Source organism: Nycticebus coucang, chromosome 4 (genome assembly GCF_027406575.1).
Source record: "Nycticebus coucang isolate mNycCou1 chromosome 4, mNycCou1.pri, whole genome shotgun sequence".
Lineage (NCBI taxonomy): Eukaryota > Metazoa > Chordata > Mammalia > Primates > Lorisidae > Nycticebus > Nycticebus coucang.
In genome coordinates, this window is record NC_069783.1 from 26011125 (window position 1) to 26027871 (window position 16747).

The 16747-nt window shown below is 40.1% G+C and overlaps 1 protein-coding gene across 3 annotated transcripts in view; it reads right to left on the reverse strand.

The window, feature by feature from the left end:
- The window catches only part of RBKS (ribokinase), a 114564-nt gene that overhangs the window by 29901 nt on the left and 67916 nt on the right, over positions 1-16747 (reverse strand). For all 3 annotated transcript variants that reach the window (XM_053587210.1, XM_053587208.1, XM_053587209.1), the window contains one exon: positions 9686-9874. In XM_053587210.1, coding sequence (XP_053443185.1) covers positions 9686-9874 — 189 coding nt within the window. The remainder of the gene's footprint in view (positions 1-9685; positions 9875-16747) is intronic.

Below are 16747 nucleotides of genomic sequence, written 5' to 3' on the forward strand. Positions count from 1 at the left end.
CAAGTGAACTGAACATGAAGTTAATGTAGACCTATTTCTTTGGCATCAGGAATCCATCCAGTCACAAGTTATCCTAAGTCAAGGGGCTACTCAGCCCATTTATAGATTTTGGGATGCTTGCGTTTTTTTTTTTTGTGAGACCAAGAATGAACTGTGACCAATCACTGGCTCTTTTGTTAGGATGACTCCCAGTAGAATAAGAGAAATGATAGCACTTATCTTATTTGCTAGATGTGGCTCCAAGGAGCTTTTGGCCATGCCCCAAAGTCACATGTACTTCAAATCGCAAAATAATACATGAAAAATACAGGCTGTTGGAAAAACTCAAATCATTCAGAAAAATATGGAGCAGGATGTAGAAGTCCCCCTTTAGAGCACCTTCCCCTCACTTCCTTCGGTAATGATCATAACAGTTTAGTGAGTTTTTTTTAGATTTAAAATATGCATTTACTTATAGATAGCTACAAAGTTACTTTTAAGTAAATAGCACTACACTATTATTTTTTTTATTAAATCATAACTTTGTACATTGATGCATTTATGCAGTTCAGTGTACTGCTTTGATATACAATGTGAAATGCTTTCATTGAACTAGGTAAGACATCCATCACAATTACACTCATTTCTTAATAGTTTTGAAATGTACCACTGCATCATGCACATCAGGTGTACCTTACATTATTATTTTATTATTTTTATTTGTTTGTTTTTGAGACAGAGTCTTGCCTGTTGGATCAGGTAGAGTGCAGTGGCATCATCATGGCACACTGCAACCTCAATCTCCTGGCTTAAGTGATCCTCCTGCCTCAGAAGGAGCTGAGACTACAGGCACCTGCCATAACACCCAGCTAATGTTTCTATTTTTAGTAGAGATGGGGTTTCCCTCTTGCTGAGGCTGGTCTTAAACTCCTGAGCTCCAGAAATCCTCCTTTGGCCTCACAGACTGCTAGGATTATAGGTGGGAGACACCTTGCCTGGTCTGTATTATTATTACTTAACTTTCTCCTAGTGATGATTTTGTAGCTCTGTCTTTTCAATTTTTGGTTATTGTAAGCAAAGTTGAAAGAAATATTCTTGTACAAATATTTGTATATGTAAACATTTCTGCAGAATAGACTCTTTATTTTTGAGCCAGGGTCCTGCTCCGTCAAGTAAGACCTTGCCCAGGCTGAAGTGTAGTGGCCTGATCATAGCTCATTGCAGCCTAGAACTCCAAGCCTCAAGTGATCTTCCTGCCTTGGCCTTCCAATCAGGCATGAACCACTGTGCCTGGCCAAGATAGATTCTTAGAAAGATTTTCTAGATGAAAAGGAAAGTATATTTTAAAAATTGGTACTGTCAAATTGCCCTCTGGAAACATTGCATACATTTACCTTCTCACCAGAATCGTATAAAAGTATATGTTTTTAAATCTATTTGGACTTTGATATCATTTTTCATTTTTGCCAACCTTATGGACAATAAAGAGCACATCATTGTTATTTATTTATTTTTTTTTTAATTTGGCCAGGGCTGGGTTTGAACCCACCACCTCCGGCATGTGGGACCGGCGCCCTACCTGCTGAGCCACAGGTGCCGCCCACATCATTGTTATTTTAACTTATGTATTTCTGATTTCTAATGATGTTAAGGATTACTTCATTTCTTTCTGCTTTTTGTATTTCTTCTTCAGTGAATTGCCTGTTTACATTACTCTAGAGAAATATTTGATTTTTTTTTTGAGTTGTAGAGGCTTCTCATAATTACATATAGTATTTTCTGATGTTACAAATGTTAGAATTTGCTGTCAGTAGGTATTCAAAAGTACATGAATGTGCACAGAAAAAAATCTGGAAAGGGTTTGCACCAAAATGTTAACAGTTACATCTGAGTGGGAGGATTCTGAACACTTGACTTTTTTTTTTTTTTTTTTTGAGACAGTGTCTCAAGCTATCACCCTGGGTAGAGTACCATGACATCATAGCTCACAGCAACCTCAAACTCTTGGGCTCAAGCGATTCTCTTGCCTCAGCCTCCCAAGCAGCTGGGACTACAGGTGCCTGCCACAACACTCAGCTATTTTTTAGTTGTGGTTGTCATTGTTGTTTGGCAGGCCCGGGCTGGATTCGAACCCGCCAGCTCTGGTGTTTGTGGCTGGCGCTCTAGCTGTGTGAGCTACAGGCACCGAGCTTGGATACTTGACTTTGTTCTCTGTACCTTTCTGTGTTGTCTGCTCTCTTTCTCCTCTTGAACATTAAGCATATATTAATTTCATAAATAGAAAAAACCCAATAAAGTAATCAGTATGATAAAGGTGATGATGAGGGCTGTCAGGCAATTCTAAAAGATGATTTCCAAAGGTGTGTTGCAGAGTGGCTGGCAGAATCAACAGAGAAAGGTCAAAAATTTGGAGGAAACAATAGTTATTTATTAGATAAAAAACTGATATTGGCCATGCATGGTGGCTCATGCTTGTAATCCCAGCACTTTGGGAGGCTGAGCATTCCTTGAGGCTCATAGTTTAAGACCAGCCTGGGCAACATTCTGTCTCTACAAAAAATCCGCCAGGCATGTTGGTGCATATGTGTAATCCTAACTACTTAGGAGGTGGGGGCTCTGAGGTAGGAGCATCCCCCAAGCCCAGGAGTTTGAGGTTGCAGTGAGTTATGATGAAGCTACTGTACTCTATCCTGGGGAACAGAGTGAAACTCTGTCTCTAACATTAAAAAACAAAAACAAAACAAAAAGAAAATAGGAAAGATGAGTTCCCATATTCCTGGCTTTTGCTGATTCTTGGCATATTTATGTACCCTGAATTATGATGCATTATTATACAGTGAATGATTCTTGTGAAGACAGATTTAGCCTATGGGGCTGGATTCTTGAAATAAGTGTTATTAGAGATTCTAGGACTTAAGCATTTATATAAAGAAAAGTAACATATATTAAGAATTTAAAGCTGATAGGGCAGGGATAACTACTGTTACGATATATTATATCACACTAGCACAATAACCCTGAAATAAACCATGTTTAACTGTGTGTCTGATAATGGAGTGCTTCCTTAGTGCAATTCTGAACACAAGCAGGTGAAGAAGCCCTTAACCTGAAGGTTGAAAGGAACGGAGGTGGGGCCGATGTGCATGCCTGTCATTTCGAGGCAGAGATTCAGAAAACATATAGAAATGAGGATAGAGACACATCTGTCATGCCTTCCAAACTGAGCTGAGGACATCTGCAGCCACTGCCATCATCTCACTCTAGTACAACAGGGAAACAGATGTAAAAATAGAAGTGATATATCCAACTATTAACAGTGAGGCAAAACTGAATATAGCAGTCTGAAGGAGCGCTGACGTAGAACAGGAAATGGTTTCTCCTAGGCAGGCTGTCTATCTCAAGTGGACAACATGCCAACTAACTCAGGATGTTTCCACCATTCATGTCATCCCTGACTTCTTAATAAGGGGTTGGGAGGAGGAGAAAAGCGAGAAGGCTACAAACCCACTGAGAGCAAGTATTTCTCCATACAGAAATGCGAAGGAGCCCATTTGTTCAGAAGAAAATGCCTCCCTGGGAGTTCCTCACCTCACTGTGAGAATTATCTCCCCATTACTGGACTTACAAAGAGGCTGAATGGTTGTGTGCAGAACAGCCAAGAATTTTAATAATGAGAGTGCTGGATAAGAGGACAAAGACAGTATAGAAAAGATGAAGGAAATTCTGGGCTCAGAAAATAACTCCCCTGGTCTCCAGTCCGTGTCACCTTTGCTGTACTAGAATGCTTACCCATTCAGTAGATTCAGCAGAGCAATTCAGGGTCAGAGTCTTTATCACAAGAATATCTGTTCTTTAGTGAAGTGCCTTGATGGGGCTTTGTTGTTGTTTGAGATATAATTCACAAATAACATTTACTCTACAAAGGTATCCCCTGCAGTGGTTACTGGCATATCCACAAGGTTGTTCAACAATAACCACTAATTCCAGAGTGTTTTTATCACTCTCGATAGAAACCCCATTCCCATTATCAGTCACTCCCCATCTCGCCCCCCACCCCTAGCAATCATCAGTTAACTTTCCGTCTCTACAGATTTGCCTGTTTTGGATATTTCATATAAAGAGAATCAGAGGTGTGTGGTCTTTTATGGCAGCTTCTTTCACTCACTGTGTTTTTATGGTCATAGCATTGATTAGTACTCAATTCCTTTAAAAAATTATTACTTAATAATTTAACCACTTTAACATATATGATTCAGTGGCATTTAGTATACTCTCAATGTTGTACAACCAACACCTCTGTCTATTTTCAAAATGTTTCTACGACTCCAAAGTAGAACCTCTTTTCCATGAAGCAGTTTCTCCCTATTCCCTCTCCCCCAGCCCCTGGCCACCACCAATCAATAGTCTGTGTCTATGGATTTGTCTATTCTGGATATGTCATAAAAGTAGATTCACTCATTATGTGACCTTTTGTGTCCAGCTTTTCTCACACAATGTTTTCAAGGTTCATACACATCATAGCATGTCTCACTGTTCCTTTTTTTTTGAGACAGAGTCTCATTCTGTCACCCCCGGTAGAGTGAAGTGATATCATCATAGTTTGCTGCAACCTCAAACTCCTGGGTTCAAGCAATCCTCCTGCCTCAACGTCCGGAGTAGCTGGGACTACCGGTGTGCTCTGCCATGCCTGGCTAATTTATCTTTACTATTTTTTTTTTGTTTGTTTGAGACAGGCCTCAAGCTGTCACCCTAAGTAGAGTGCCGTGGCAATACAGCTCACAGCAACTTCCACTCCTGGGCTCAAGCGATTCTTCTGCCTCCGCCTCCCAAGTAGCTGGGATTACAGGTGCCCGCCACAACACCCAGCTATTTTTTGGTTGCAGCTGTCATTGTTGTTTGGTGGGCCCGGGCTGGATTTGAACCCGCCAGCTCAGGTGTATGTGGCTGGCGCCTTAGCCGCTTGAGCCACAGGCGCCGAGCCTATCTTTTCTATTTTTGATAGAGGTTGGGGGTCTTACTCTTGCTTAGGCTGGTCTCAAGCTCCTGAACTCAAGTTATCCTCTTGCCTTAGCCTCCCAGGGTTGAAACATTGTGCCAATATTCCTTTTAATGGCTGAATAATATTCCATTGTATGGATACACCACGGTTTGTTTATCTGTTCATGTGCTGATAAACATTGTTTTTTCCCCTAATTTTTGGCTATTAGAAATGATGCTGCTACGAACATTCAAGTACAAGTTTTTGTATGGACACATGTTTTTGATTTCTCTTGGGTATATACCTAGAAGTAGAATTGCTAGGTCATATGGTAACTTTATATTTAACTTTTTCAGGCACTTCCAGACTGTTTTCCAAAGTGGCTGCACCATCTTACAATCCTGTCAGCAATGTATGAATTCTAATTTCTCTACATCCTTGATAATATTTATTATCTATTTCTTTTATTATAGCCCACTTAAGTGGGTATGTTAATATTCTTTGTTTTAAAATCAAAGTCATTCATAGACATAGTTTAAAAAAACAAGGTTTGAGGGCAGTGCCTGTGGCTCAGCAAGTAGGGTGCATACCCCATATACCGAGGGTGGTGGGTTCAAACCTGGCCCCGTCCAAACTGCAACAACAACAACAACAAAAATAGTCGGGCATTGTGGTGGGCGCCTGGAGTCCCAGCTACTGGGAGGCTGAGGCAAGAGAATCGCCTAAACCCAGAGCTGGAGGTTGCTGTGAGCTGTGATGTCAAAGCACTCTACAGAGGGCAACGGAGTGAAACTCTGTCTCAAAAAACAAACAAACAAACAAACAAACAAAAAATAAGGGCTTGAAGTATAAATGTCTAATCCCTTTTATTCCCATTTCCACAAGGTGAATACTTTAAATTTTTTTAGCAATTTTTTCAAATTTATCTTATGTTTATGGTAATATGTTTAACTACTCTTTAAAAAAATCAGTTTTAGGTATTATTTCTTAACTTCCAACTGTAGAAGATGAACATTTAGTTTTCTTCTGTCTCCTGTGCACAGAAATACACACTCACTTTATCCTTCCATCTTTACAATATGATTATAATCTTCATTGTTGGTTAATCAAAAATTGACATTTTCATTGTTATGACTATGCATTTACAGCCTGTGATGTACAAAGATTATATTTACTTAATAATACTTTGTTCTCCTTAGATTTCTAATGACCTAGAGGGAAAAAAATCTGCCTTATTTAAAAAGTTTCCTTAGTTTTCTATGTACCAATAATTCCTCTTCATATTCTATAGGAAAATTAAAAATCTCTAGATATATTTAAACATGCTGGATATTCCACTATTTCTTCTAGGGATTGGGAACTTGTGGTCCTCTAGGTCCCTGAGTGGCCCCTAGACTGAAACTAAACTTCACATAACAAATTCCTTTTTTAAAAAGGAACATTTGGATTCAGTCAAAAGGCTGTATTCCAAGATCCAGAAGGCCACATGTGGCCCCATGGCTGGGGCTTCCCCACCATGACCCTGGCTGGTTCACAGTATTAATGCAATGAGTTCTTTTTACTGGTGAGGTGTCAGAGGCCCTGTGAAGTGATGCAACTTGCCTAAATGACAGCAAATTTTAAGGAGATGAGGGACTAGACCTCTGGTCCCCTGGGTCTCAGAGTCCTTCCACTCTGTCAGGTTGCTTCCACAGAATAACAAAGGGGATGAGGACTCCAGATCTTTTACCCTCCAAATGTATTTAATTTCCTGAAACTTAAAAACTAACTGCGAGTGCTATGAATACAAATGAAAGGGCACAAAATGTATCATCAAAACGTGAAAACTTTCTCAGTATACGTTGCTGTATTTAATATTCTCAAAATTGTGATCAGCTAGGATCTATGAAATTCAATCCTCAGATGAAATTACCTTGAGGATCATCACTACTAATTTGAACATTTCCAAGGCTAGTTTTTCCCTAATTTAATTACATGGCCAAGTAGTGCATTTCCACATGACTGTTTTGTGGCAGGCACAAGCTGTTTTTGTCTGACCAACGTCTACTTCCTCATCCTCTGGTAAGAGTTCTTTGATTTTTATTTGACACCAGGGATGAGGACATGATATGGGGCACAGTGTGGGACAGGGGACTGCCAGAGACCATGGACTAGAGAGGATCTGCCCGAGCTATTAGCCCACTATCAGGAGAGCTGACAGGGACTAAGAGTGAGTAAGCAAGTCTCAATGACCCGTTTAGCCTTTGCATTCTGCTGTATCTTCCAGTTTTCAAATTATGTGCACCTAATAAATCCCTCTTCCTGCATAAGCCTGTTAGAGTTGTGCTTCTGGTGCTTACAAGCAAAAAGGGCAGTGACGACCACAAACACTGAACCTAGAGGCTGAGCCACTTTGTGTGTCCATGTAGGTCTGACATCTTTGAGGACCTCTCATTTCACTTTTAGCAAGAGAAGAATAAAGTCTTCTCACTTTAGTTCAGACTTAGAGTAGTTTTAGTCTAATGGAGAGTTGATTTCAGAAATAATAAAAAACCTCTCAAATTCAGGTTTCTGTCCATCTTGATGAAACAGAAAAAAAGGATAATGGTTTCAGCAATGACTAAATATGAAAAGAATAACACCACCAAGGACAATTTATCAAATACTCAATAAAACACATTTTGAAAGGCAACCAGGATATTAATTTCATATTATATAAGCATTTCTGGCACTTACATATTTTTCAAAACATATTTATATCCATAACTTCATTGTAACTTCAGATCAGTCTTTTCTAATAAATAACCCATATCTTAAAGTCATAGCTCAGCATAAAAGCAAATCAAAATATATTTTATCAATAATTTTTTATCAGTTTCTTATAAATAAAACCCTCAACTTCTTTTCTTCAAATCTGGCTTCTTATCCCTGAAGTTTATTTACTTTTCTAGTTACCTTTCAGAATTCTTTTTTTTTTTTGCAACAGGGTCTCTCTCTGTTGCCCAGGCTAAAGTATAGTAAGTAGCGTCATCATAGTTGACTACCACCTCAAGCTCTTGGGCTCAGGCGACCCTCCTGCCTCAGTCTACAGACGTGTGCCACCACACCTGGCTAATTTTTAAATTTTTTTTGCAGAGATGGGGTCTTAAGTTATTCTTCTACTTTGGCCTCCCAAAGTTAGTGCAATTATAGGTGAGAGCTGTGGCACCTGGTGAGCTCTTGTTAGAATTTGTTACTGTAACAATAAATAAATCATTTTTATTTCTCTAGCTTTAAGGGGAGGATGTACCTTTTTTCTAACCTGTTTCCTTTCTACTCTGTACCGTGACTTGTCTATTTAACACACTTGTCCTTAACACAGTACCTTACGTAAAAAATGTCTGTGGACAGACCTTGTTTTGAACCCCCGCTCTGTTACTGGCAATGTGATCCTGAGCAAATTTCTTTAGTAACGTGAGGATTATAATAGTACCTGCCTCATATAATCATTGTAAAGATTACATGAGTTTGGCGAAAGAGACATAGCAAGCACACAGTTAATGTTAGCTATTACTATTTGTTGGCTAAAAGAATGAACGCTGCTAACCAGTGCTCCTTGCCATTCATTCCACATGAGAAACTTGTAAGATGTGACTACCTGTTTACTGTCTAGAACAGGGGTCCTCAAACTTTTTAAACAGGGGACCAGTTCACTGTCCCTCAGACCATTGGAGGGCCAGACTATAGTTTAAAAACAAAAACCTATGAACAAGTTCCTGTGCACACTGCACGTATCTTATTTTGAAGTAAAAAAACAAAACGGGAACAAATACAATCACACCTCCTCATGTGGCCTGCGGGCCGTAGTTTGATGACCCCTGGAATCTAAGCCCCATAAGGGCAGAGACTTTGTCTTATTCATTATTATCTCCCTAGCACCTAGCATATGACTGATACACATTCAATAAATACCTATTTATTAAAAGAATGAATAAATGAATAAACATAAGCAGAACAGGTATAATTTTACTAATATTCTGATTTTATGGATGAGGAAACTGAGGCTCACAGAAGTTAAATTCCTTGTGTAAAGTCCCACAGTGAGTTAGAGAGGGATTGAGATACGGTCCTCTTGCCTGATTGATTGTTCTTTTCTAACATATCACCTCCGATCAGGAGTGTTCACCCCACAGCCTATCGGCCACATGTAGATTATTTAAGGACTGTTTTGCTTATCTGTGGTGGATATTGTGAAAAGTATGCACAGACCTTTCCTTTCGCTCCTTAGCTTTTTTTTTTGAGACAGAGTTTCACTATGTCACCCTCAATAGAGGGCCATGGTGTCACACCTCACAGCAATCTCAAACTCTTGGGCTTAAGTGATTCTCTTGCCTCAGCCTCCCAAGTAGCTGGGACTACAGGTGCCCGCCACAACACCCAGCTATTTTTGTTATTGTTGTTGTTGTAGTTGTCATTGTTGTTTGGCAGGCCTGGGCTGGGTTTGAACCCGCCAGCCCCAGTATGTGGCTGGCACTCTAGCCACTGAGCTACAGGTGCCGAGTCCGCTCCTTAGCTTAAGTTAGTGTTTGCGTATTTAGTGTATGGCCCAAGGCAACTCTTATTCTTTCAATGTATGGTAAAGAAAAAAGATTGGACACCTCTGTGACATAGGCCTTTATCTCATCCAAATATTTAGGTGCAGTGTCTAATCAGATTACTAAATAATGATTTTCAAGGGCTTAAAAATGATTCTTAAATTTTAAACCCTACCGTGGTATCCACAGCCTTGACTTTCTCTGTGGGAATGTGCTTGGGGACAGGTTCTGTCTGTGAGAGCATCACACATCCTTCAGCTCCTAAGGTGATGATTACCACCTGGCAGCCCCTTTCCAGGAGCACTGATGCAGCCTCTCCAGCATCCGCAGCGCTGCCCACCATGAGGCCGGTTAAAATCTCAGCCTGAAGCACACAAAAGGGAAAAGACACAGCAATGAAAATAAGTAACCTGGATGCACTTTCAGATTGTATTTATATTTTGGAAAATGTCTCCCATTTCTTTTTGGTTCTTTTAAGAACCAAACCAATGGGAATCCTGATGGATATCGGCACAGGAAAAGAAATAAAACACAGCAATAATGTCGCGGACCGCCAGTCGTTGGGCCTCAGTCCGAGGGTGTTCAGGGTGAACGTTACAGGTGGATTGAAAGGTCGACGCAGGGTGAATTGACAGACTACTACACACCACGGGTGATGAAGAAAGTAGCTGCACTTTATTGATTTTTAAGTCTGGTATTTATACATTTTCTTTCCAGGGTTAAAACAATGTAATCATTATTTTGCTTATGCTTACAAATTATCTTTGTGTCTCCAATTATCTTTGTGTCTCCATATGTGGTTTATCATGCATTATATGTTTTCAAGGTTTTGCTCTTTGGAGGGAGGTGGTTTATTTTTTCAAGGTTTTTGTTCTAGGGAAGTGGTTTCATTAGTAACACCTGGTTGCTTCCCCTTATCTAGGAATGTCAAGGCTTGTAACTTCTCTTAGTTCTGTAATTGTTCTCAGTTTCTTATGATCTCTTTTAAAAACAGCTGAACATATTCTTTTATGTATAATGCTTGACTACTTCTATATATTTTTACTCTAATTAGTAACTATATTTTGATTCATAGTTAATTGCTTGTTAAACATTAAACTACTCTATTGATTTGTGTTACATATGAAAATTAGTGAAGTAAGATGTTTTTCTAAGTAAAGTTTTATTGCAGATGGTGATAATGCATGTTGTGTTAGAGAAAAGTTTTTCTGTGAGAGGTACCGTGGATGGTGGGTGTGCATATCGTGATGGAACATTTTGTTTGCCGTTTTCTGCATTCTCTCAATACATTGTCTCAATTCACTGACATTCATGGTGGGAGCGTGCTCCCTTGGAGACATTAAGTCTCCTTTGGTTATATGAGATTATGGACAAGTAAGTCATTGTGTTTATCCTCAGTTCCTTAAAACAATCAGGCATTTAAACTTGACAAACAGGTTTTAGACAGGTTTTAGGCTTTTATGCCGCACCTCATGAGTTCCTACGTTCACTAAAAGGCATGCTAGGCAACTTATGCGCTGCTGTTGCAAGCCAGGGGGACTGGGGGTAACGCTCCGGGGAGCACAGACCGCCTAACCACGTACTTTACAACGCGGACAGAGCCATCCCACCATGGCCAGATGCCGGGGGTGCGGCACAATAACAATGACAACGAAAGCTCGCTATAAAAGACGTTCTTGGGGCAACTGGGGAAATCTGAATATGGCTTGGATATCAAATGATACTACGGAATTACTGACAGTCTTCCTAGGTGTGATGACAATGGTATTGTGGTTCCTCCTAGGAGATGTACCCTGAAGTATTTAGGGGTGAGGTATCGTACTGTCTGTAGTTTACTCTTAACAAAAACAAAATGTATTTGCTTTTCCTTAGTTTTCAACAAAAACAAAAAAAATACATACAGGGAAGGAGAGAAGCAAATATAACAAAAAGTTAACTATTTAGGGGAAAGTAGAGTGTTCACTGTATTGCTTTTTCAACTGTCCTGTACATATTATAATTTTCATAATGAAGAGTTAGGGGGAACAAAGAGAATTCTACAAAAGAAAGAAAAGAACATTGTGGAGGAGGAAGGACAGGGCCATTGTCAATGATTTTGGTATAAATTGCATCTATAAATTTCAGCACTTAATTCTCCCAGGCCTCTCTTCGGCTACACGGCCTTTCTCATATTACTATTGATAGTTGTAGCTTTCCATGTTTGCAGGCTACTCATTTCCTTTGTTTTTGACAGAGAAAATGGAAGCAGTATAGAAGAGGCAGTTATGTAGCAGAAAAAGCAATGTACTGGCATTCAGGAGACTTCTACTATTCACTAATTCTGTGCCTTCTCCAACTCACTTACAATTTGTAAAATGAGGGGAGGCTCAACAGAATCAGTCTTTCTCTCCCAGAATATATAAAAAGGTCTTTTGCTGAGGTGGCACCTGTGGCTCAAAGGAGTAGGGCACCAGCCCCATATGCTGGAGGTGGTGGGTTCAAACCCAGTCCCGGCCAAAAACTGCAAAAAAAAAAAAAAAAAAAAACAGGTCTTTTGCTGGAGAAAGGCTCCAACTCTGCTCCCTTGACTCCCAGGAACCTTCTGCATCTCTGTTAACCTCTGTGGTTCTGAGACAGGCAGTTTAAAAATCACTGTATAGAAAAATTATATGATACTTTTTGATCAAAAAAATGTATAACTAAATTTTGTCTTTTCTGCATGACACTTTAACCATATACTATCTTTTCCTAAGAATGGTTCTAGGCCTCCTTGTGTTTGTCTTTGAAGTTAACCCTTTCTGTTGTGTATAAATCATACTACAAGTGCCTACTCACTCCAGGCTTCTGCTTTCCCAGAATGCACAAGTTTCGCAACCCTAACCACATGCCCTTCTTACCATCTTTTGCATAGACCTTATCAGTCTGAACTGGTTATACTGTGTGGCCACACTTAAAAAAAAAGAAAATAATAAGTTTTGCCTTGATCTTCATTACTGGGATCACTTATGTCTGTTGAGTTGGATGGTCTATTTTTCAGAAACATTGAGTCTTCTAAAAACCTTTTAAAAATATATTTTTTTTTTCTTGAGACAGAGCCTCAGGCTGTCACCCTGGGTAGAGTGCTGCGGCATCACAGCTCACAGCAACCTCCAACTTCTGGGCTCAAGTGATTCTCCTGCCTCAGCCTCCCAAGTAGCTGGGACTACAGGAACCCACCACAATGCCCGGCTATTTTTTGGTTGCAGCCGTCATTATTGTTTGGCAGGCCTGGACTGGATTTGAACCCGCCAGCTCAGGTGTATGTGGCTGGTGCCTTACCTGCTTGAGCCACAGGCGCTGAGCCTTTTTTTTTTTAAGACAAAGTCTCACTGTTGCCCTGGTGTTGAGTGCCATGGCATCATCATGGCTCACAGCAACCTTAAACTCTTGGGTTCAAATGATCCTCATGCCTCAGCCTCCAGAGTAGTTGGGACTACAGGCATGTGCCACAATGCCCAGCTAATTTTTCTGTTTTTAGTAGAGACGGGTCTCACTCATGCTCAGGCTGCTTTCAAACTCCTGAGCTCAAGCGATTCACCTGCCTTGGCTTCCCAGAGTGCTAGGATTATAGGTGTGAGCCACTGCGTCCAGCCTAAAAATATTCTTTACTATAAAAATCGTTAACGTAAGCAAATACAACAACCAACCACATACCAACCATCCACCTTTACTAAGTCTTAACATTTTACCTTATTTGCTTCAGGTATTTTTCTTGAAATAAATTAAATGGTATCTTCCATCTATATTATTAAGCAATGTGCTTTTTCTCTTAACATTACTTATTTCATGTTCATATAAGTATCTCTCTTTCTTTCCTTATAAAAAGCCACACTGCAGATACACTAGAGTTTTTTTTTTTTTTTTTTTGTAGAGACAGAGTTTCACTTTATTGCCCTCGGTAGAGTGCCGTGGCATCACACAGCTCACAGCAACCTCCAACTCCTGGGCTTAGGCGATTCTCCTGCCTCAGCCTCCAGAGTAGCTGGGACTACAGGTGCCCGCCACAACGCCTGGCTATTTTTTTGTTGCAGTTTGGCCAGGGCTGGGTTTGAACCGGCCACCCTCAGCATATGGGGCCAGCGCCCTGCTCACTGAGCCACAGGCGCCACCCTACACTAGAGTTTAAATAAAATCTATTTTCCTTTTAGTGGACACTTAGGTTTTATCCATTTCCCTCTTTTATAAGCAATGAAGTGCTGGATATTCTTGTCATTTATATGGAATCTGTCTTTTAAAACATTTTTTGTAGGGCGGCACCTGGGGCTCAAAGGAGTAGGGCGCTGGCCCCATATGCCGGAGGTGGCGGTTCATATCCAGCCCTGGCCAAAAAACTGCAAAAAAAAAAAAATTTTTGTCTTTATCTTTGAATTTATACAGTTTGACTAAAATATATGTAAGTACAGAGTTATATTTATCTTACATGAGTTTTGTAATATTTTGACCTGAGGGCCCACGCCTTTTTTCTTTTTTTTTGGCCGGGGCTAGGTTTGAACCTGCCACCTCTGGCATATGGGACCGGCGCCCTACTCCTTGAGCCACAGGTGCCGCCCGCCTTTTTTCAAATATAGAAAACATCTAGCAGTTTTTCCTCTAATATTGATACTCTCTTCAGTTCCCTCCGTTTCCTTCTTTCACTCCACTCTGAGGCAGTGAAGGCTCTCAAGCTTTCTTCCTCTAAAATTTCCTTTAATATCTAAAAGTATTTTTCTTTCTGTGCTCCTTTCGAGGTCATTTGGGTTTTCTAACTTTAGGTGAATTGGTAAAGATCCTCTTTCAATTTACTAATTCTTCATACCAATCTCATGTTTATTTTTCCAATGAGTGATTTTTAAAAAATTTAATAACTGCTTGTGTTTTCAAGATTTCTAATTGGTTATACCTCATATTCATATAGTGTTGCTTCAGTTTTGTTTTTCTTTCATAATGTCTTCTTTGTTAATGAATGCTGATCACAATCATACTTATTTTAAAGTCTTTTTTCATTGTTTTATTATTTGAGTTTCATCTTGGGTGAATTCATCTTTAGACTGTTGATTTTGTTGGGCAAGTTCTGTCGCATTATGGTTCCTTGTTTGCAGGCTCACTTTGCTCACTCTGACTGGGAAAGTCTTCACACTGCAGCTCTCACCTGGCTTATCCCTGCCTTTCTGGTGGATTTGTAAGTTGCATCCACCAGGCACATGAGGGTCTCTAAACCAGAGTCAGGTTATATTGGCAATATGGAGTGCTTGTTCTGCTGTTATTGGGGTACTGCCAATCCAGTCCCTAAGCAGTGGTTGGCCTGGCTTATTTCCTGCTGTTTCCATCCTCCTATCTCTTCCTTTTGGAAGCCTTTACTAGGTTGTAGACTCAGGCAGCAGGGGTAGCAGATTCCTCTACCTGTTATTGTCAGCAGGGGACCCCAGCCCAGCATGTATGGTTTCTAACAGTGGGCCCTATTCCAGTCTCCCAAGGGTGGCACACTCTAGTGCCCATGACCCATACAAGGCAAATTTCCTACCACCTCTGCCTACTTCTGAGGCTGGTGAACAGCATATCAAGGGCTGCATGCACTGTGAGGCTGTTCCGTTTTGGTTTGTGGAGTTATTTGTCTTATTTTTGAGCTTGTGAGTATTTTTCATTGTCTCTTTTTATATTTATCAATAGTTTGTGTTTAGAACACAGTGAGTATCATAAGTATTAATTTTTATCATGATTTGAATTCATTCATAAGAACATTAAGTTTTTCTTTCTTTCTTTTTTTTTTTTCGACACAGAGTCTCACTTTGTTGCCCTTGGTAGAATGCTGTGGCATCACAGCTCACAGCAACCTCAAACTCTTGGGCTAAAGCGATTCTCATGCCTCAGCCTCACAAAAGCACACTATAGGCACCCACCACAACGCCTGGCTATTTTTAGTGACAGGTTCTCCCTCTTGCTCAGGCTGGTCTTGAACCTGTGAGCTTAGGCAATCCACACACTTTGGCCTTCCAGAGTGCTAGGATTACAGATGTGAGCCACCATGCCTGGTCAACATTAAGTTTTTCATGTTTTTCTTTTTTCCATTAAGTTTTTGAGACTGATTTCCTTAAAGACTAGAGCTCATCCACTCGTTCATGCATTCACTTATTTAATAAGCATTTCCTAGGTGCCAACTATGTAACTTTTCCAAAGGTAACTGTATTACATCATACAGTACATACTATTTTTACACTGTGAAATGACAATCTTTTATTGGGAGGTGGGGTGGACCTTCCTGCTTCAGTCAAAAGAAAGGGGCAGAAGGGATGCTGTGTGACTTCTGAAGCTACGTCATAAAACCTAACATAGCTTCCACCTGGTGCTCTCTGTTGGGATGCTGGATCATGGAACCTAGCTAGATACCATGCTGTGAGGAACCTAGGTCACAGGCAGAGGCCATGTGTAAGTATCCTAGCCAACAGACCCATTATGCCCTAAGCCAACAACCAGCATCAACTGTAAAGCTTGTCAGTGAAGAAGACGTCAGATGGTTCTAGGCCTCAGCCTTTGAGTCTTCCTACTAAGGCTCCAGGCATTGCAAAGCAGAGTCAAGCCTTGTTGTGCCCTATCTGAATTTCTGATGCACAGAAACCACTAGTAACAATAAATAATTATTGTTATTATAGGCCACTGCATTTGGAGAGTAATCTATTATGCAGCAATAGATAACTATATATATACAGAGATAGCCACTGGGGATGGAATAGTGAATAAGATGTCTCTGTTCTCATGGAACTTGCAATTTAATGGAGAAGAGAGAAGAAATTATGTATTTGAGCTGTGATGAATATTTGAGAAATAGAGTGCTCTTTAAGTAACTAACAGGGAAATTTAAGCCAGTGTGGCAGTTGAGGGTGATCTAAGCCCTTATTGTGAAATGGTCACTATTTCTCACAATTCCTTTTTCCTAACATGGTAGTTTGCTCAGAAATATTGCATAATTATTGTGGTTAAAATTAGTTTCCTGTAGCAGTCTTCTTTCTTGTTTCCTCTATGTTCTGAGAGTTGAAATTATCAAGAAAGCAGGTCAAGAAATCCTAGAAATCTTCATTCATCCCTTAAACCAAATGGAAAATGGCCTATTATAGTTCATTAATTAGTTTCTCTGCATGTTATATTCACCAATGTGTACACCTGTGTCATAATTATGGGAGAGAACTCTGGTCTAATGCTGTCTGGCTCATAAAAAGAGAGAAATATTGGAATTTTATCCCCCAAA